The 22,706-nt window shown below is 38.5% G+C and overlaps 1 protein-coding gene across 2 annotated transcripts in view; it reads left to right on the top strand.

The window, feature by feature from the left end:
- Positions 1 to 21,631, top strand: part of PRORP (protein only RNase P catalytic subunit) — a 43,614-nt gene extending 21,983 nt beyond the window's left edge. For both annotated transcript variants that reach the window (XM_085061884.1, XM_085061885.1), the window contains exons 6-8: positions 18,580 to 18,728; positions 19,342 to 19,537; positions 21,237 to 21,631. In XM_085061884.1, coding sequence (XP_084918010.1) covers positions 18,580 to 18,728; positions 19,342 to 19,537; positions 21,237 to 21,368 — 477 coding nt within the window. In that variant the 3' untranslated portion in view covers positions 21,369 to 21,631. The remainder of the gene's footprint in view (positions 1 to 18,579; positions 18,729 to 19,341; positions 19,538 to 21,236) is intronic.
- Positions 21,632 to 22,706: the final 1,075 nt, after the last annotated feature.

The raw sequence follows: 22,706 nt of genomic DNA, 5'->3' as shown, positions 1-22,706 counted from the left end.
ACAATAACTTGGGTTCACCCCAGCTTATCTCCAGATGAAGGTTCTCCTAGCTAAAATTTACTTGTCCTATGAGTTATGTTGCTGTTATTATTACATTTTGTTATGCACAAAAGTTATTAATCATTGGAGCTTCTACCAGCCACTCTTTCACCGCTCCTGTTTTCTGGATCCAGTTTTTGGGAGTATGGAGTCATTACATGAGAGAATGGAGATGCCCATTATTTCTGCCAAAGACATGTAGATACTCACTGGCTGCATAGTACCTATTTTGGCATGGGAAGTGTATGTTTGCACTCTAAGCACAAAATAGCTCCTTCACTTCCCAAAAGAAATAACGTTCTAGACACACGGACTACTAAAGACTTTTTTTCTGTATTGATCCTCTCAATTAACTGAGGTACTTTTAATTTTTTTCAATGCTAGGTGTCTTAATACACAGTTGCAGTATTAACCATCAAGTTTATAGTTTTTTCCAAGTGGAAACATTGTTTAAGTGCAAGATCATGCTGGATTCTAATGGATCCTGTTTTGTTTCTTCATGACTCTGAACTTCTGTGTTGTAACATGTCAAGAAAGGACTCTGTTCTTATTTTGGATACTTCAGACAAGAAGAATGGATATTTCTGACAAGAAGAATGTATTCTTGTTTTATGAATCTTTTTTTCAAGACTTCTAAAAACAGAAAGAAACCCACAAAGCAGAGCAATCCTTTCTTCTGTCTCCAAACTATTTACAGATGAGGAAAGGGAGGGCCACAGTAATCTGTTCGTGTGTTGCTTTTCTGGTTATGGATGTTGCTGCCAAGTAGTCCCCATCTGTGAATGCTGACCTCCCTGAATGCTGTAGTCTGTCCTTTGAGGGCTGACTCTGCCACAAAATATTCTCTTTTGGAGGCTCCTGTCCTCCTGCCTGTGACAGCCAAATCGAAATTGCAGAGTGGCACATATGGGGCATTTACAGCTTGCCTTATTAAGCCCTTCAACCTACATAGGGAAACACAGTGCTCAGCTGAGAAGATGGAGAGGAGAAATAACACAAGAGAAGTAGGAGGCAGAGCACAAAGCATGGAGAAAGCCAAGAGTGAGGCTACTGAAGTTGAGCTGGCTGGCTAGGGTAGCATGACAGTCCCATTTTGAAGAAGAGAGGTATGCTGTGACTTCTTCTCTTTGACTAGAGTGGTTGTAAATGAGCAGTGTTTCTGAGGACCTGTGTTAAAGCTTTCTGGCCTGTCAAAAGCTAAATTATTCTACTTGTCCAGAAGCTAAATAATTTTAAGTCTCCAGATATGGGTCACTCTGTGTTCTTTTCAAGGGTTCATTACTGCAGCTGTTAGACCCAGTCAGGATACTGTTTTATAAACTTTTGTTAGTGTATGTAATTAGTATGCAGTGTAGTTGAAAGAGGAAAAGAGATTGTTGCTCTGTTTCTAACACACTCTTAAGTGTTACTATTTGCATATTATTAGTTTCTTTGAAACATGTCCCATATGTGATTTAGAGAGAATGGCAAAATAAAGGGTGTTGTTAAACACAGAAGGCCTAAGATTTATGTGACAAAAACATGGTAACTTAAATGCATTCTGGTCTTAATTTAAATTTAACAAAAAGTACTGGTCAACTGTGATTTAGCTTCCAGAACTGCAGCTGTTTTGCTGAAGACCAAGACTCTAGCTAACTCTTAGTCCTATGATTAAAATAAGTAAACATTGATGCATTATTCTTCTCTTTTTCAAACAGCCTAACATTTGTAATTCCATTTAGGCATCCCTTGGGCATCTTGGGGAGGGGCTGGATTGTGAGGCAAGGCACAGGTACCTTGAGGGAGGAGAGGAGACAGAAAAAAAGCAGAAGTTGAAGGACTGATTTTTACTCACTTAATTCCCAAAGTGTTTTGACATTCTAGAAAACTAGATATGTGACTTACCAGGCAACTTCAGTCCTCATAACCAGCACTTACTTAGCAAATCATCATGCATATTATTGACTTGGAAGATTTACTGGAACATCCTGTGGCAGTTTCTCTGGTTTATGACACTAATTATAATCCCCAATCCCCCTTTTTTCCAGGTGGGTTTTATTCTAGGTCTGCTTCCTGGTAGAAATCACCATGTGGCTGCATCAATTACTGGAAAAAAAAATGAGGCAGCATGAGGATGTGAACAAAGATTTTTTGAGGGCTAGGGAATGGTGAGATCATTTGATTTGAAGGCACTGCACACACAGTGACTGTAAAGCTGCAACACTGAGCATTAGCCAGCACCTCCTTTCAACCCTTTTCTTCCTTACTGTGGCATTTTAAATTATACATTAAAGTTGACTCCTTATTAAAAGATATTATAAAATGGAAATTATTCTGGCTATATAATCCAGACAATAGAAAAAACTCAAAACCTCCCATAAAGTCTAAAATCATCATTCAGCCTGTCTTCTGCTGCTGTTTAAGACTGTACCTGATGCATATTTGCCTGAATGAGTCAGGCACTGTTTGTACTGGAAACACGTGGTTTATAGGCACAGATATCCTTGCAGTTTAACTAAGAAAAGTTGATTCAGGCTGTATCATGATGTGTAGTTAATCCTTTCCTCCAGATGTATCTAATTACACAAATCCTTACCCAGCACAATGGCATTTGGTACTCTCTGTCCTCTGCTGCTGTAACTCTGTAGTGCTCTCACCTTTCACCTTGTAAAGATCAAGAGAGGGAATTTCCACACACTTAACTGTCCATTTCTCCTACTAAATAAACTGTTACATAGTTCTTAAATGGATATTTTCCTGTTTATCGCAATTTTCTACAGAAGTATTTCTTGGAAGCGAGAGGGAATCCCAGTGCAAGCAGGATATCTAGGCTCTAGAGAACTGTTTTTGATTGCAGAAAAAGAGTGAAGGCACTTTGCTCTGCTCCAGCTACCCCTTGGAGGACCAGAGTGCGAGGTGAGAGAGGGGTGAGAGAGCATGATCTGCGTGAACAATTTGAAGAATATTTTGCTATTTTTAATTTACAATGAGTTTGGTATATTGTAAATTAAGTATGCAGCCAGGTCCTTTTTTCAGCTGTACCCATCTGGTGTTAGAAGTAATTGATCATATATTTCAAATGTGTGTTGCATCAAAGCTAACTCTCAATCCCCTTCTTCAAACAGTTTGGCAGTTGGGGTCAGCTCTGCCTTAACTTTACCCTCTCTAATCTCTGTATTAAACTCAGACATCTAAAAGATTGGTAAAATAGTTCCAGATTGAGTTACTCAAGGCTGACAGTGCACAGAGGAATAGTTTTTGCTCTTGGCAGGTAGTTCAAAGTCTTTGCTCCTAAATTTAATCAGCACTTCTATAAATGGACTGTATGAGTTTGTGTAATTCCCATGTAAATTGTGTTAGGCCTGTACAATAGCTGCTGTTCCACTCCCTTCCTGTCCCAATCTGGGGACAGCAGCCAGAATACCACCCCTGCCACATCTCCAGCCTGAAGCAGCAGTCAGCTCCTGCCAGGAAAGCCACCACACTTGCCCTCCTGCGCCTCTCACAGGCTGTCACAAAAAGCCAGGCTGTGACTGCTGTAAGTGGCAGTGCTCTGTGACAGATGCAGGGGACACTTCATGTTTTGCATCTGTTTCTTGTCTCTTCCAGGGAAAGGACGACAGGCTTGTTGGGTGGAGGTTGCTCTGTGAACTGGGGAAGGGACGAAGTGAATTTTGTGGTAATAATAGTTGTGTGTAAACATATTATTGCTTTTTGGTTTTCTGTATGTTAAAGATTTTAAATTATGTTTAACAAGGGGATTCAAAATTTAAAAGTAATATTATAATTTTCTTTATTCTAGTGATTCTGTAGGAGTTATTCCTGGACTCCTGACTACTTTAGCAGTAGGGAAAAGAGTGGGTAGAGAGAGGTTGCAGTCTTGAAAGGAAAGGTGGTAGTGAAAAAAAGGTTTCATCAAGATAAGGGAGAAAAATATGATGTAGGATAGTAGTCTGCAGGAAAATGGGGAGTGGTCCGGTTAATTTTTTTAAAAAGCCCAACTTTGGCCGCAGAATTAAAGAACCTTGATGAGTTACACTTCATGAATTCAGCTCAGAGCCATTGCTTTGGTATGTACTTTATTCACATTTGCAAGGCTTATTTTCCAAATATAAAGATAAATATAAGACAAAAAACTCCCTAACTCTTCAAATGAAGGCAAAGTTAAAAAAAAAGAAGAAAAGAGAAAACCAGGGCATCTGTGACCCACCATTCTCTTGGCACAATAACCCAAATCAATTTTGAAATGTAATTCTGCTTCTTTGAAATCTCTGCTCAAGTGCCTATAAATCCTCTATGATGGAACAAGGAGACAAAAAAACTTATGGGAGCTTGTAGTTTTTGAGAAAAATAGTGAATAAAACTTTCTCTCTCGCATTCCAGTTACTAAACAGTTTTTGAGGCCATAAAACACACAAAAAAATTAACTCCTGTGCATAAATATATAATTAACAAATACTCATACTGGTATGCTCAGGTTTTCATGTGGTAATCTTGATGAGTCTTCAAATCTGTCTTATGCAAGGTGCATAAAGTATCATTTGTACATTTATTGTGACAGTGATACATTGTACAAAACATTAGCTCTACTCTATGAGCTGTCCTACAAAACAAGCAGTTATTAATAAATTTGACCTCAAAAAAATCATGTGTGGAAAAGAACTTTTTTCTTCTCTGACTCCTTTGGCAGCATCTGTGATTTGTTCAAGTACTTTACTGTCTGTAAATGAAGCAAGAATGAAGTAGATCCATGAGTCATTCTCTGTTCAGAATCAATACATCCAACAGAGGTCTTATTTGTCATACTGTGACAGTTCATCAATTCTTCCTCCCACCAACTCTTGTCTTGCCGCTCAGCAAAGCAGTCAGACATATGTTTGTTCATTTGCTCTCAGCCTTTTCCATCTCTTTTTTTTTCTCTGTCTTTTAATGGTGGTTCAAGTTTGCATTTCCATGATAACAAAACATTTGGCCTGTTGCTCAAGACTGGAGAGATTTTTATCTTTGCAACATGTGTTTCATTCTTTAGACCTCTACTTTCATTTCCTCTAAGTATTGCACAAACCGTAAAGATGAAGATTTTTGGTGTTTTCATTGAAAATCACCTTCAGCATCTGTGTAACGTGATCTTAGAAGCTCAAACAGTAAGGAATACTCTTGAAATCTAACCTATTTTTAGTGTTAGAGATGCATGGCTGAAATATTCAGCATTGTGTCCATATCTCATCAGTTAATTTCTGGGGTTCCTTGGATATGCCAGCAGAAGAACTAAGTTCTTCTCCGAAGACACATCTCAGAGATCAATATCAATCTGCTGAAATCTTCTCCCTCCCCTTCTGTATCGGGGCCATCCTAGAATAAAAAAGCTCGAGCTCAAGAACTTTGGTCACCAGAGACAGAACAACAAGGCTGTTAAACTTCTCAGGAGAGCTGAAGAAGATAGACTCAGTTGCCAGTGAAACCTAGAGGGAAGGACTGGCCTGCAAGTTCTCTTCTCCCTGCAGCTCTTCTGAAACCTGGCAGTTCCTGATTGTGGCTAAAAGAGAAATAAGGAGGTATTTAATATAGTCAGCTTTGTATACTATAGAAGTTTCTAGAAGTACTCCTACAATTGGTTTGGCATGGGTGTTTCCACTGAGGAAACACACGTGTTGACTACACACCTTGAGCCATCAAGTCTGGCTTTTCCCCTAAGTGTGTCCTCCAATGTCCTTCACTTCTTCTGCAACACTGTGATGGGAGAGTAGGATGTAAATGGGAATTCTTAGAGGGGAAGCACAAAGTCAGGCTAGCTACTTGTGAATACAGGGGAAACTTTCTCAAAACTTTTTAATTCCCAACATTGTGAAATGGGGGGTGGGGAGAAGCTGACAGGATTCCCTGACTAAATGGCTCATCAGCTGCCTGTAAGCAATTATTTTTCCTTTCAGAGGTTTCCACTCTGATTTTGCATTTCCTGGTGAGAATAGAGCAGCAGGAATTGATCAAGTTAAAGAAATCTGGCTATCAGGCATTTTGACAACTTCTCCCTGTTGCTTTCTCTGAGATTCTTCCTGGTGTTGCCTCCCATTACTATTTGCAGCCTTTGTTTCTGGCTATAAAAATTAAAAAACCCATGTGGTTAAATTAATGATCTCTGTTGGTTTCCATCTGGTGTTTACAATTTTTACCTTTATATTTGGTGATAATAGCAAATCAAAATTTTGGGTAAGTACGTGAGCACCCAAGCACACTTTTTTTTAATGAGGGAATTTGCATCATGTCTTTCATAACAAGATTCTTCTAATCACTAGGAATATAAGCTTGGAATTCAGCAGAGCATAGTGAACATGCCTTGATGATTCATGTCCCAGTGAACTTGGTAACTGTAGCAAAAAGGTTGTTGTATGTTGTGGAGAAATCCTGCTAAAATCTAGGTGATTAGGTCAAATTCTCTATAAGAATAAATATTTAATTTGAATGTGGGAAACGCTGGTTTTACTGTCATCTTAAAGGCAGCAAACATAATCCTCAGGACAATGATTGTGTTAATTCATGTACATCTGGATTTATTTATATATTTGAAAAGCAACCAATTTTGGGTTCACGCTTGGCTTTTACATTTAATGTGCTACTTCTAGTAAAAGTAGGAAAGAAAACTTACTTGAAAGTTGTGTTACATGAAGTGGAAAAGGTATGCAGGCAACGTAACAAAAGCCTAAAATGCATTTGGATTTGTTTATGAAGTTACAAAAGCCTAATTTTTTGGAACAGTGTGTTACTCCTAGGGATTTGTGCATATTGGCATGGTGTTTAATGATCCAGCAATCCATTATGCTGCACTTGTTGTTTTTTCTCTAGTTGCATTCTACTTGTAAAGCGGGATTGGAAGAGACATTTTTATATAAGTAAATATATTTCAATTAAGGTTATTAAATTATTATAACCTGCAATGAAGTTGAAAACTGAAGTTAAAGTAATTTTATTTTTTTACTCTAGACTCATAGAAAATCAAGTACAATTGTCCACAGCTTTAATCTAAATCTCTTAATAAACTGATTGTTTCTTCTTGTCTGGAAGATGGAAATAGGAACTCCTGTTTGAATCTAGGAGACTGATTTCACCAGAATTAAAATTCCATTCTGGGAATGACAATCATGCTGGCAGTATTCTTGCTTAAAACCAATTCACAAGAATTCCTGTTTCAAACTGAACTTCTGAGAAATGATAAGAGCTCTTCTTACCCAAAATACTGCTGCCCATTACAGGTGACATTCTGTATCAAACACTTCTTAATGCAAACCTCACCTTTTGCCAGTATTGATTTTGTACATCAGATACAGACATGAAAGGGAAGAGGCTATCCCTATTCTACTTTTTATTTATTTTGCTTAAGAGTACATTTGTGCACTTCTTCCAAATAAGGGAGGGGAAAGGAGGCAAGGCAAAAAAAGCAAAAGTCAAAATAAAATAGTCCCCATACTGATTCAGACTTATGCTTTTATCTGTGGTGTTAATTTTAATTAGACCAAATTAGATTAAACTAATATGTTTATTTGTACTAATATAAAGAGATCTCATTCAGATATCTGTCACTTTTCTGAGGGCTGCTACCAGAACCATGCTATTAAGCTATTATTGTACATGCTGAGATTTGTAAACAATTTTGTTGCCTGGTATCATGTGAGGAACAGGAGTGATGTGATAAGAACACCAGTACCAGGAACATAATGAGATAACTATGGCTACCTTTGCTGCTGCTGTTCTTCAAGTTTTCAGGAAAAAAACCCCACAGGCTGACTCCTAGGACAGGCAATACTCATCTGCACAGGTTCCTCCTATGTCATATCAAATGAACTCTAGGAAACATGGGAATTTTTGGGACCTGAGCCAAGCTGAAATAAACTGCAGAAAAGAGTCTTGATGTGTAGGGTTGCCTGACAGTGAGCCTCTTACCTGCTAGTGTAGCAGCTCCGTGGCTTAGTGCTGTGGACATCAATCTTATGTATAAGGTCATTCCTATCTCTCTGTGTAAAGTAAGTGAACTTTCCTTGACGCTTGCAGATACCCTCTAAGCTCTTTTCCTTATTTGCTCCTTAACCTGATATCCCTTGTTGCTTACATGATTTTACAACTTTTAGATCTGCTTTGTCTTTTTCTAGATGACAGGGAATGAACTGAACATTTAAAACTTTATATAGGCATTTACTGATTAGTAGCCCTGGTAGTAACTGTTTTGCAATAGAAATCTTCACTCCCATCCTCCAAGAAAAATGCCTAATTCAAAATCTTAAAAACTAGCAATTGAAAAACATTAGATGAAGAGACAACCTTATAAAGCACCATTTGTGTTGGTGTTCTCCTTTTTCTGTACATCTCCATAAAATAAATATTCATATCTTCTATTCTGTAATTATTATTTCCTAAATATGGTCTCCCAAAATTACATTTTTAAATAACATTGAATGTTTCATCTCTGGCATTATACTTACTGCCCTGTATAATTGTTAGGAAAACGTTGTTTTAATAAGAATCTCTATTTCAAATATTTTACCTATTTCCTACTAATCTTTATATGTATCTACTGATTGTTTCTTTCCACCCAAAGGTACTAGCTTGTGATGCTCTTTCTTCCTGATTCATCATTCACCACTTAGTTCTTTAATGATCTGAATAGTTCTTTTCACAGTTCTAGCTGGAAATATGCAGTAAAGTTATAGTGTGTCAGAAGCTAAAGAGGTTGTCAAAATTAAATAAACATAATGTACTCTATTTTCCAAGTAGTTTAATGAAGTATTAACTCCTTCTATTTTTTTCAAATTGTTGCTATCATTTCCTGCTGCTGCATTGTCCTATCTTTGCACAGTGTTTCCTGTAGTGACTGTCAAGACTGGACCTGTACTTCTGTCATATTGTTGATACCAACTTACCTCTTAGATAAATCAGAAAGTATTAGCGATGCTTATGTCTTTCCTTATCATTGTCCAGCATTTTTCCATTTACCTGCTTGCTTCTAATGCTTGACAAAAAGGAAGCAGTGAGTTGGTAGTAATATTTCTTCTGCTTCTAATATTTTGAATTTTTGAGCCTTGAGCTTCTAAGGGGTCATATTGACATGGATGAGCAAGTTGTATACAGTGAACAGCAGCTGAAAGCTGGTTCAGTTCCACAGGTTCTGAAGCTGTTCAGAAGTTGTTCCTGACTTATGTGGTATACCAGTGTGGGAAGATCAACCTTGCTGATGCCTTCTCTCCTTGTTTGTTTCCTAATTGTGTAATACTTTGGTAAATAACGTAGTGCTTACACTGTACTCTGAAAAAAAAAATGTAGAAGTAGGATGCAGTTGTTTGTTAGAGCTGTGGTTCAGTGGAGTTTGAGCTTTTGCATTCAGTGCAAGGTTAAGAAAAGTACGGTGGAATACCTATTCCTTGGGTACTACTTATAGTACCGATAGATAGATAGCTAGATAGATAGATGATAGATAGATAGATAGATAGATAGATAGATAGATAGATAGATGATAGATAGATAGATAGATAGTTTTCTTCCACCACAGCCCTAAGTTGCCACACATTTGAATCAATAAAATGAAGTACTAGTAAGAGGGTTGCAAGGAAGTAGTCATAGAGGCTTAATAATGAGACAGTCTTAATGATGTTGATTTACCCTGCTCCTTACTACGAGTAGTTACCCTGGGCTCGTCAGATGTTAGTGTCACTATGCTGCTTTCATCATCAGAAGTCTTGTACATGATATCCCTATAAAACATTGCACTGTGCTGTTTAAATCCATTTATGTGGAATGGCCCTAGGTCTTAATAGAGGAAGTGTCTTAAAGAATTTGAGGGTTTTGACATTTTCACTTCTCATTAATGTGTATGTATCTTCATATCATGCCTTAAAGAGTGAAATCTCTTAACTTTCCATTGAATGGGCATTCCCAGATGGGCTTTCAGAAATTTGAATGCTATAGGTTAGGGATTTCTTTTTTGTCATCCCACCCACTCATTTCCACAAGCCTATTTAGTGCACCAGCCTAGTTAACATAACCAGTAAAACCCCACAGTTTTAACCATTTTTTATCTGATAAATTTGATAAACAAAATACTTCTGAAATTATAGTTCTGTCTTGCACTTGAGCACTGCTGTTTGGTCCTGGGTGCTCCAGTGGTGTTAACTGGTTATCTGCATATTTTCCATGGAAGTGGACAGAAGAGGGAAAGATGCAACATAATTCCTCAAAAGTGCTGGCTGATGTAGATACCTGGAAACTGTAATTCTGAGTCCCCAAGCCAAAAGATGCTTTAAAAAAATAGATCCTTTTATGAAATAGGGGTGGGGGTTGGGAGTGGTTCTTATTTGGCTTCTGTTGACCAAGCCCTTTCTGGTCGCCATATTTTCATATTCTCAAGCTTGTTTCTCTTGACAAGGGGAAAAAATGGCTAAGTAGACAAAGGTTTTCATAAAACTGGTTGTTCCCAGGAGGTTGAGCCTTTAGACAAATGCCAAATATCATCTGTAATTAATTTGTAGGAGCTGACAATATTCTCTATTTGTCAAATTGCTGTATCTTCTGAGTTAAAGAAAAATACTTCACATAAAACAGTGGCCTGCACAGTGTCCAGCTGTTGAGTATTGCACACTGCTACCAAAAAACTTACATTCAAAGCATCAAAGTAAATTAGATCTTTTGGATTTTAGCTATCATGGGGGAGCTTTCATAGTTTCACTGTCTAGGATCTTCAGGCATGGACACTGCTGGCAGTGTTACTAGTAGTAAAATGGCATGAGTCTGCAATGATGCATAATCAAAACTAATGACTGTGTTAAGATAAATAATGCTGACCCACATTTTACATCATTTGTGATATACTGCAGCAGATTTTTGTTGGTTTTGTAGGAACAGTGAGTTACTTACCAGGGTAAGCCATGATCCAACTGAGACAGTTGGACCTCTGCCTCATGGTACTGGTAGTACAAGGTGTACTGATGTATATTGAAGTCCCCTAGGTTTGCTCCAGTCTGGTAAATACCAGTTATGCTCTTAGCAATATTAAACAGATTCTCTCCTTGGTTCCTCCTTGCTGAAAGCCTTGCTGAAAGCCTAGGTCTGGCTCTGACTGCACAGCTGGTCCTCCATCTCAGACCTTTGTGCTTTAGTTTGCTTCTGCTGATTTTTATAGTGTTGAGGAAGAACATTTTATATCTTGTCTTTCATATGAAACAAAATTTTCCTCTTTCTGACTTTTACAGAGAAATCACCACTCATTTTAGGACTATTTGTTAGTATAGTTTTATGTGTTCAGAGCTGCAAAGGTTCTTATGGGAACAATTGTTTTTGAAGGTGTATAAAAGTTTGGAAGGTAACCTCTCTGTAATAATATGTAGCAGGCAACTGGAATATAGTACTAACAAGAAACAGCAGAAAAGCAGTGTGAAAATTGTGTTATAAATATTTGCTGCATGTTGTGGTCTAATGGTTTTCTTCAGCTGCAAGTTGTCAGTTTACTGACGTATCCTTGGTTATCACGTCATTCTACGTGGATGATAAGCCTGTTGTCCTGTGAGCATAGTAATAGTCCTTGTGGTAAAGTATTTGTGGAACTATCAAGTTTATTAAAATGTGGGATGTCTCTGCAGAAGCATATCTTTAATGTACCTTAACAGCATCATGCCTGTGCCTGCTGTAACAGTGATCTCCTTGGCTGCTGCAGGACCTTTCCTCAAAGAGCGAAAGTACCTTCTGGGACTTTTTAAACCACAGATTGGAGATGGGGAAAACACTTGACATTAGACTATGTCAGTCACACCGTACAGACACATCTGCATAGGACAGTGGTGAGAGACGAAATGTTGCTATCTTTTAAACTGCCAGTTTCAGTCTTACAAAGACGCTTTCAGTCCTGCACCGAGTTATTTCCTATCTATGGAAAAGATCAGTCAAGCTTGTGCTTTCAATTTTATAAAATCCCATCACCTCTGCCACCACCACCTCCCAGAGATCCTGCTCACATTTAGGATTGATTTTCAGTACTTAAACAACCTCTGACCCACTGTATGAAAATCTTAAGACTGGCACAGCTCCATTTGGCTCACAAATGTTCCTGCTAATAGCTACATTGTTTCTAGTTTACTTCTGATAGCTAGATTTTTACATTGTTTCTAAAATGAAAAATGGTAAGAACTCCCTTATGTCCTTAAGTCTTTGTATACAGTGCTACGATAATAGTAGAAAAGCAAGAGTATCAGTGTAATTGCAAAGACTGCATTTCCAGTGAAAGATGGCAGACCCCTGAAGCTGTGACTTCAGCTGGGACAGTTATTCCGTTTACCGTCAGTGGCTCTCATAGGTTAAGTTTCACATCTGAAGCCTATACAAAAATAAGTAAAACCTCATACCTTTTCATTTTTATGTAACTTTCTTCCTCAAGAAATACAAGACTGGGACTGAAGTAACTTAAAATATTCAATTTCCAAAAATGCTGTTAGACAGCTGAAGAATATTTGTTTGTGTATTTCTTGAATTGTAAGAGTCAGAAAAATTTGTGGTTTTCTCTTTTGCAACTTCTACTATAAAATTCAGCAATTCCCCAACTGTGCATATCTTCTTTAGCCATAATTTCCAGAGTTCTTGGCATTGTTCGTTTAATAGCATGCTGTGTTAACTATTGTCACTACCCATTTTTATTTTTTTTATTTGTAGTTGAACTTCTTTTGTCTAAAGATCATGATGATGAAAATATTACCATTCAAAAGCAGAGACACTCGGCAAGTGTGAGCAAGAATGTTCACACTAAAAGGTTTGTCAGGTGTAAGGTCTGACAATGTGGCTGAGATCTTTTAAAGATGACAGCCCATTCTAAAAAGCCAGGTTCCAAAAAGCTAGTGGCTCCTCCACCTAATGATCCCCTGCCCATCTCCCCATCCTTTATGTCATACACACACTTTAATTCTGTGTTTAAATTGTTTATATATTTCTTCACTCTCTGCATGCATCCTACTGTGATTCTCTTAATTCTACTAGGAAATACTGCTGTACTGTCCATCAGATTACTTCTTGTGCCTTTTGGGAATAAGATAGAGCAGGATATTACTGTAATTATGTAGAAAATACCTATTTCAATACTTTCTTTTCTTATATGGCTCTCAGCACAGATGGATAGGGACTTATCCCTCCCTGTTTGCACAGGGGAAACTCATAATAGTCTTACCAAATCTGAAGTTGATTTACACAGTTTTGATTTGTATTGTGCTGTTCTCTGAGCTCATCAGTAGAATAAAAATTCTTCAAGTTTGTTTGAAATTGGAAACTTTACTTAGTTTGTAATATAGCAGCATGTAGTGTCAGAGACTATTTACAAACATATTACTTCTACATTCACAATTATTTCAGGAATTATCTTGAGCAGAGTGCATCTTCAGTTGAAATCTAATGAAGTTGTAATTAAGGATATCCCCATTACTGGCATGACAGCCAGGGTACCACGAATACAGGAAAATATAAACTGTGTTATTGCTTCTGTATCTGACCTGAATATATTTATGGTTACTTTGCTTTATTCTCCCCACTGCTCAGGATTCAGGATGGTTCATTAGCTTGGTCATAATCCATGGAGTATTGTTGCAGTCAATTTTGACCTGAAAGTAATGATGTTACATTCACCCAATGTTGCAACTGAGCCAAGTCCTCTGGGCAGTGGGAACACGAACGACTGTGCAGGAGCACCGAGTGTCTTGGTACACACTTGGTACCAGTCAGTTTGGACCTGGCTGCAAAAGCATCTTCAGCTTCTGAGTACAAACTCAATCTACAAGTAGCAGAGCTATATTTAGGCATCGCCTGTTCTGAGCAAACTGAGGCTGCTGTACCATCCTCAATCTATATTAAATCAACTTGGGAATCTGCTTCTTTGGTTTAGTTTTCCTGCTCAATCGATAATCTGCCTTTGATTAATAGTGTTGACTGTCAAGAGTAAAAGCTGACATCTAAAAATGAACTGCAAATTTTAATGAATTGTGATAGGGAGTTAAGACATATTTCTAGTGAATGCGTCAAGAGAAGATAAGTCAATTCCAGGCGCAGAGTCAATGCAGACAGGTTAAAACATGTTAAACGTTGTGTGATTCCCATCACTGATGTGTGAAGTGCTGTCACAGGTAGAGTTTTGCATGATGATGTGTTACATCAATCTGAATAGTCTTACTGTAACACAGGATACAAATATTCCCAACAATATTGTTTCTGCAGTATTGCAGAGATCCCTGATGTTGTAAGGGATAATTCCCAAATGTTAGCTTTGGCTGTTTGAAGAGCAGAAAGTAAACCAGGCTGATTAATCTTAGTGACTGTTACTTACTCATCTATCACTCCTCTCCCTTCTAAGTAGTAACTCTTTTGCTAGTCAGAGATGGATAATCTCTAGGGAAATCAAGAAATGTGTATACTTCCCCTGTATTTGAGTTAAGAGGACTTTGAGACTAATTTATACTGTGTCATCAATAATAATGTGGAAAATATAAGAAGCATTTGTATTTGGTGCTGTGGTAATGGTACTGAATGTGGTTTGGTGAAATTACCAGGCTCAGTGAGAAAGTCCAGCCTTTCTTGCAAGCAGCACACATGCCTTCCCTGAGTCACTGGCTGTCCTGTGGGAAAAATCTCTGGCTTCTCATCTTGTCTTTCTCCTGTGTGTGGGACTAAAGTACACAGGGTTTTCTTGACCTTATTTTCTTGGTCTACAATACGGAAAAAGGGAACCAAAAATGGTGAAACTCTTAAGTCAAATAAATGTGGTGGTGATGGGAATTCATTCATGGAATCGTAGAATGTCCTGAGTTGGAAGGGACCCACAAGGATCATCAAAGTCCCAACTCCTGGCCCCATGCAGGACACCTCAAGAATTGCACCATATCCCTGACAGTGTTGCCCAAAATACTGCTTGAACTCTGTCAGGCTTGGTGCTGTGACTGCTTCTCTGGGGAGCCTGTTCTAGTGCCCAACCACCCTCTGGGTGAAGAAGCTTTTCTGAATATCCAATCTAAACCTCCCCTGATACAACTTCAGGCCATTCCCTCAGGTCCTGTCACTGGTCACCCCAGAGAAGAGATCAGTGCCTGCCCTCCTTCTCTCACAAGGAAGTTGTAAGTGCAATGAGGTCTCCCCTCAGTCTCCTCCAGGCTGAACAGACCAAGTGACCTCTGTGCTGCTCATATGGCTTCTCCTCCAGGCCCTTCACCATATTTGTTGTCCTCCTTTGGATGTGCTCTAATAGTTTAATATCTTTTTTATATTATGGCACCCAAAACTATACCCAGGACTCAAGGTGAGGCCACACCAGTGAAGAGTGAAGTGGGACAATCAACTCTTTTGAGTGGCTCCAGTTCCTTGCTAAACTTTGGAGACAATGCTCATGCTCAGCCCTGCCTGACAGCGTACAGTAATGGCAACTCTGAACCTGTGGTCTGTGTTCAGTTTCCTCTGCAGTTCCACAGCTCCAGTTGGGTGGGAGGCAGCACTAAAACAGGTGAAAATAGCAATAATAGAGCAGTTTGTTGCTCTTATTAGCAGATAACCTGTAGGTGAGTTTTGCTTTTGAATGGCAGTTAGTGAAACCAAATGTTTAAGCAATGTTGGACATGATTTATTAATAAAAAATGTGATTTAAATATTTTGGTGGTTACTTCTTCGCGCCATACGTGTATACAGGTGAGTCACCTTTTGCTGAATCACTGAGTGGTGTGCCTCCCAGCAGCAGTGTTTAGGGGTTTTCCATTTCACAAGAGGGAAACTACCAGTAGCACCGAAGGTGAAAGTCTGTCCTACCTCCAGCTGACCTTTGAATCTGGGAACACAATGCACAGTGTGATCTAGTGATCAGAAAGGGACTGTCAGTGAAGCCTTAGGAAATCTGTATCCTGCTCTGCTCAAAGTTCCTGGTATGAGTTAGAGTAATTAATCTATCTTCCTTGTGCTCCATTATACACTTGTGTAACTTCTGGAAATACTAGATTAATAAAATACCTGTAACTTTTTAAATGAGAGATCACTACTGGTGTTTTTTTATTAGCACCATTATGTTCAGTTAGTTTCCTCTGTGACTGAAACAAGTGTTACTGTGTGTTTCACATCTTCCTTTCTTGAGAAGCAGCTGGGTGTGGGAGTAGACACACTTAGGAAACCCCCCCACGTAAGTTCTGTGATTCCTTGTGTAGACCACCCCCATGAAGTGCCCAAGCCTAAAGTGAGAAAAAATGTTCTTTAGTAAAGTTTTGTCAGATGAGGGGGGTGTGCAGAACAAAATTACTTTTATCTTATGAAAACAAAAATAATTTCTATCTTCTGTATTTTAGTTGTGTAAGTAAGGTTAATCTCTGTGGTAAGTAGAGGAGGGACAGTGTGTTGCTATGTAAGCAGCAGTTTCAAATTTTTTAAATGTTGACTCTCTTTAATTTTACTACATTTTAAGCCTGGTTTGAGTTTTTCCATTGCTGTAGCTAATTTATACCAACCTCTCGAATTTTTCCCAGAAGGACTTCACACTACAGAACTGCATATGTTAATAATATGTAGGACAAGAAAGTCCACATGACTAAAAGATACAAAGTGCCACTAGTTATAATCTCCAGAAAGAGACTTACAGGAGCTGGGTCCAAGACACTTAAGTCTTTTATAAACTTGGGAATACCCACTATTGACCAATCTGTATCTGGAAATCCAACTGCTATTTTTTGACTTCTTTTTCTCATGTGACTTTTTACTAACCTTCCCTTAATGTAGCAAAAATTCAGGCAAAAAGAAAAAGTATTTTCATTTGGAATTTTTAAGGGGTTGCTAAAGTTATTTATAGTTATTGTTTCCTCACTGTTGACTTCTGTACATGAAAATGTCTGTGGATGCAGTAGCTACATTCCAAGCTTTGTTCGTTTTAACCAGGGAAAAGCAGATTGTATGCCTGCATAGTCAATATCCAGTGTGATCTCCTGGAAGCAGGAAGCCATTTCCAATGGGTCCTGGTAGGCATTTGTGCTTTGCCTTAGCACCAAGCCCTATGTCTGTATGAAAACAGAGCCTTTAGTCCCTCAGAATTGGTACTGGCACCAGCAGCTTATAGCTGAATAGTTAAAATTATAGTAGAAAATATTCTCTCCCAGATCTCAGATCCAGATTCACGGCAAACTTAATTTGAGCCATCTGCAGGTCATTTCCTGTGTAAGGCAGTGCCACATTTCCTGTCCTCACCACCTCCAGTGATGTGTTCCCATTGGTCATTGAACCTTTGACTCAAGTCTGTCTGTTGGGTTGCTGCAAGTTCAAACCTACAAAAAAAAAGTAATTTGTTGTATCAGTGGGCTTGTGGGTAGTTGTGACACTGTTAGATCTGATGCAACAGAAGTAGTGAGAATGTGCAGCTTGAGAGAAAACTGAGTGGGGTCACCCCTTTCTGCTGGTACTCGTGGGTAGATCAAACTAAATGCACTGTAAAATAGCGCACAAGAGTTACATGAACAATTCTTTCTAGCCCCTGAATCAAAAGCCAATCATACCAAAAAATGATAAGAATCACGAATAGGAGGAAAGGAGGGGAAAGAGCAAGAGAAGGAAAAGGTCAACCGGAGGTATTGCAGGGAGAAAAAGTAACAAGGAAGAGGGAAGTAGCTAGAAAAGCAGGAAGAAGGATTAAAGAATAATCAGGAGATTCTATGTTAACAAATAGTGGCAGCAAATGCAGGTAAAGATTAGGAAATACCTTTCCCTGGTGATTGAGCATACTGTCCTTGTTTTTCAAATACAGTGGATGCTTCAACATCAGGAAACAATTATTCTGTCTTTCTGGGCCGAACTGAAACGTCATTGTTTTGTGAGCAGTCCACAGTTATAACCTGGATGCTGAAAGCCAGAACTCTGAGTTCAGTGTGGCTGAAACAGGAAGGGAAAGCCACAGGCACAAATGCTTGTCCTGAGCAGCACTTGTTGCGGAACAGGCACAGCCCTAAGAGACTGCTGAAAAGTCCCTCTGGAGTGGGTGTACCAGTATGTTGGTTCACAAGTGGGCGGCTAGACTGGATGTGGTTTTCATAAAGGCTCAATCCCGAGGTCACGGATTTCCATGTCCTGCCGCTCGCTGCTTCCCCCGGTCAGCCCGGACCGTGCAGTGTCCAGCTCGGCCAGCAGGTGGGGCTGGAGAGGCGGTGCGCTCGGGGCTCTCGCTGCTCCGTGACCGCAGGCGGGGATTACTGAAATCCCAGCGTGACTCACTTCCCTCGACTGACTTGGAGCTCCTGACATCTCCGTACGGCTCTGCCCAGGTCGTTCATGTCAGTTAAACTGCAACAACTGGCGTATAAAAGCACTGTATCTTCTGTGTGCTTGAGAGCAGCTTCCTTCAATGAATTGGTTTGTTGGTTCTTTTTTACTTTGTGATTAGGGAAACAAATTAGTTATCTGCTTAATTCGTATTGCAGATAAGAACTATGTGAAACGAGAGTAGTCTAGAAGTCCCTCTAGTTGAGACACACGTGAAAGTGTTTCCTGTCACTGTTTTTACAGCTAAGAAAATCTTTGGGTTTGCTTTGTTTTCTGCAGCTGTTTGATGCTGTCAACTGCCTGGCAAAAGAGAATGTCCGGTTGCTTGTGCTGGGCCGCAAACATATGCTGAGGAACTCTTCAAATTGGAAAAGAGAGATTATGAAGGAGATGCAGACTAAGGCAGACTTCTTCTTTGCAGAAAATATGTAAGTCAGAGAAAATGGCTCAATATAATGGAGACTAACACCAGATTTATGTGCATTTTGCTGTGGTTTTTAGTACCATTACTAGCATCTCTATCTGTGTGTGTGTGAAAGAAACATATCCCTTGTTATACTTGCTTCAAAAATTCATAAAAAATTGTGTTATGAAGACTTTCATTACTTAGAATCATATTGACAGCTCTATGATTTATTAGAATTTATGACTGATAAAACCACTGCCAAGAGCACGGTGCCCTGAACTTACAGAATTTCTGGTAGCATCATTGTGCAGTTGTGGTGTGGGTATACTGCTGAGTTTCAGCAGTTCTGTTCCACACAGCACTATTGTTTAACTTCGTGGCAGGAGATTATATTGTTGTATTATCTGATTGTGATAAGAAGAAAAAGTGCTATATGTAGCACGCTATTAATTTTTATTGCACTCTAGCTTTTGGTGCCCTGTGGTAAGCAATTTTTTATTTTACCAGGGAATTAGAGTAGTGATGGGAATTTTTAGCATTGCTGATGAATAAATCTTGATCAGCATTTGAATCATTTCCTGCAGCCACTTACTGCCTGGTGAATGACGTCTGCCTTTTCCATTTGTTTTGTGAAGCTCTGACGATGATGCCTTCTTATTATATGCCACTCTCCGATCAGGCAAGCACTGCAAGTTTGTTACTAGAGACTTCCTCCGGGATCACAAGGCTTGTCTTTCCGACAGTGTGATGCGACATCTGTTCCGTAAGTGGCAGCGTGGACACCAGATAGCGCTCTCCCCTTCTGGAGAAGAAAGGGGTATACATTTTTTGGTAAGTTTTCCCGCTGCAGTCAGAAAACACACAGAGCATCTTCATTGAAGATACATTATTTCAAACTCTGGAAGCCAAATTGTCTTGTTAGAGTCTAAGAAATGGATTTGTACCAATGCGCTCAAAACTCCCATGTTTACTGAAAATACACCGTATTTAAAAAGCATGCCACAAACAAGAAAACTGTCAGCCAAGAAATACTACCTAAATGTTTAAAATGTAAATGTAAATAAAGGTTAGTATATACAAATTTTTCTGTGCTGGAAACTCTTTAACCATTACTGGCATCACTAAAACCTGAGTGCCAATATTTTAATTAATTTTAGACTTTGAAATTCTTTACTCTCCTCTGCAGCACTATTATAAAATATCATGCTTCTTATTTTATAATAGAATTTTTTTCATCTTTATTTTAAAGAAGCAGGAAAATATTACAGGTATTTCAGTATTCATTCTAATAGTAACCTAACATAGTTATAAAGTTTCATGAAAAAAAGCCCAGAACAATCAGGTTTATAGTCAGTATTCAGCTGCAGAAATTGCTGTAACGTCCTGTTATGGCAGAATGCTACCATTATAGTCTAGGAGACATGTATCCTTGTGAATGGTGCATTAACAGAAATGCAGTTGATGTAAGATTTTTCTAGGGAAAAATTCATCATGTGACATTCTATACGCAGTTTTTTTGTTTTCTTGTCTGCCTGTATTGTTATTACCTGCTTAAAGGAATACTGCACTTATGCAGCTTCATTTTCTTCCTTCTCTGGTTAAAATTGTAAAATAACATTCATAATTACAAGCAGAGATACCAGCTTGCAAGAACTACAGCCTTTCAGTCAGGCCCTATATACATTTCTTCTTATGGAGCGAAATAATGAATGTTTGGTTATCTGGTAACACAGCTTTAGCTACACCTTGTTTCTTTTTTTTGTACAAAGGGACTACTAATTTTCACATCTTAATTCCCATACAAGTGATTTGGATGGCTGATATTTCCAGACATAGCTGTCTTCTAGGTTATTCTGGAAGCTACCACAGGAAAGTAGACTTCCAAGACTGTATATATATGGAGTCATAATATGTCCTGAGAACATAATTGCCATCCAGTAACGTTTCTTTTGTATTTGTGTTATATATATTGAATTAGTATACCTGTAACATAACAGACCAGAAAAATTGTTTATTCTATTTGTTTGACCAGATGCTTCTGAAAGTGGTCATGATAAACCCTTTTCTTATGTCTCCTTGGGACAGAGCAAGTGAGCTCTGTAAAGAGAGAGACTGGGAGAACAAATACAAGATGTCATTAATGTCATTAAATCCTATCAGTTCAAGCCTATAAACTCCACATCCTGAGTAATTCCCATGTGATTTCATTTAACTGAACAGAAAAACAATAATTTTGCTATTTCTAGAGATTGAGTGCATTATGCTCAAATCATTATCTGGTGCTGAATGAAGATGGAATTTATAATAACTCCTAGACCACAAAATACTAAAAGATAGTTTAGTTTTTCCTCCAGTACTAAAGTTAAGAATTTGTTTTGTGCAAGGAAATAAAATGAGAGTTGTTAAGACATGGAACTATGGAGACTTCTAAGGTAAGCATTGGAAGTCATAACAACCTGTAATTGATATTTTAGTAATATGTCGTATAAAGTCTAAAAAAAGTGTTTTTCCTCTGTTTTTTTCTGAACAGCCTGCTCTCCGTTATGACTGTGTGGTACAGACTACAGGTGATACATGGCATATTCCCTATAAAGACGTTTTTGAGGAAAAATATTCATATCGAGTACCGACAAAATGGCTCTGCATTCGACAAAAACTATGAAGAATGTAATTGGACAAGCTGAAGCAGCTTTTTTTTTTTTTAATCACTGCTGCTGGCTAGAACTCAACAGGACAATTATGGGATTAATGTGTGAGGTGTGTAACTAAAGAAAATTCAGTGACTGCATTTTGTCAAAATCATTCTTTCCTGCATACATCTGTTAACATCAGTGGTGGTCCAGTGGGGATGAATTATGTCCATTATTTCAATTTTTACAGGCAGTTTCTGTGATTTGAATTAAAATTTGATTTTTGCTTTTGGAATTACAGTTTGGGGGGTTTTATATTTTATTTTTCTCAAGCTTTTCATCTAAGCTGAAATTCATAAACTCTGTACTCTAAAGAAATTAAGGACTTGGAAAGCACCTTCAATGTTTGTGGGGCTGACCTTGCAACAGTGTTGCACAATGTCTACCTCTGATCTATGAAGCAAAGGGGGACAAATGGTACATTTACCATTCACCAGACACACACAGACCTGATACTTCCTCACTCTAATTAGAATGCATTTGATCACATAGAATGCAAGACTGGTTATAGCAATATATTGTAATAATTTGTTTGGAAGAATAAGGGAACAACTGGCAGAATTTTTTGTAGCTCTTTCACACTCTTAAATTTGCCATTTCTGACAGGATTTGGCATCACTGCAATAGTTTGCTTATGGAAATGCATGTACTTTTAAAATGAAAATTGATAGCTAGAAATTCGTAAAGATAATAATAGGACTGGACTGATTCTTGTACATTTCTGTAAAATCTATCCCAAGTTACAAAGCAAAAAAGTAGTATAAATTGCAGGAAAAGTGTTCTAAGTTATTTGTAAGCATGTGTATTGTAAATGTGTTTGTTTATTGCTCTGGTCTTAAGAGACATAGAGGTCACAAGAATCACAAGTGTCGTGGGAGGAATAGCTAGAGATCCATTGCTGGCTGTGTCAGTGCAAAAGCATCAAATGGTGCTGGCAGATAAAAGGTGAGGTTTAAGATGAAACCACACAACGTTGTTATGCTTGAGCACCTCTTTGCCAGGACATGTTGTGGATTCAAGAAGTTCACGTGGGTTCAAGGGGAGACCAGCAAGTTCATGAAAAGGAACCAGCAAGGGTTGCTAAATAACCAGACACTATCCCTGCCTTGGGAAGTCCCTCCAGACGGCTGGAGACTGGGAGAAGATTCAGGGAATGTATCATTAAAGGCTATCTCTAGTCTTAATACCTTGGGCATCCCCCTTCTGGCCACATTTGGAGACAGAGCACTGGACAAGACAGACTCTGTGTCTGCAGACACGGTCATACATTTTCATGTTCTCTGTGTTCCAGTGCTTGCATCACACCTTTA

The sequence above is a fragment of the Lichenostomus cassidix genome, chromosome 5, assembly GCF_008360975.1.
Source record: "Lichenostomus cassidix isolate B80296 chromosome 5, HeHo_3.0, whole genome shotgun sequence".
Classification (NCBI taxonomy): Eukaryota; Metazoa; Chordata; class Aves; order Passeriformes; family Meliphagidae; genus Lichenostomus; species Lichenostomus cassidix.
The sequence above is the reverse complement of the archived record's forward strand: the minus strand, read 5'-3'. Positions and strand labels throughout refer to the sequence as shown.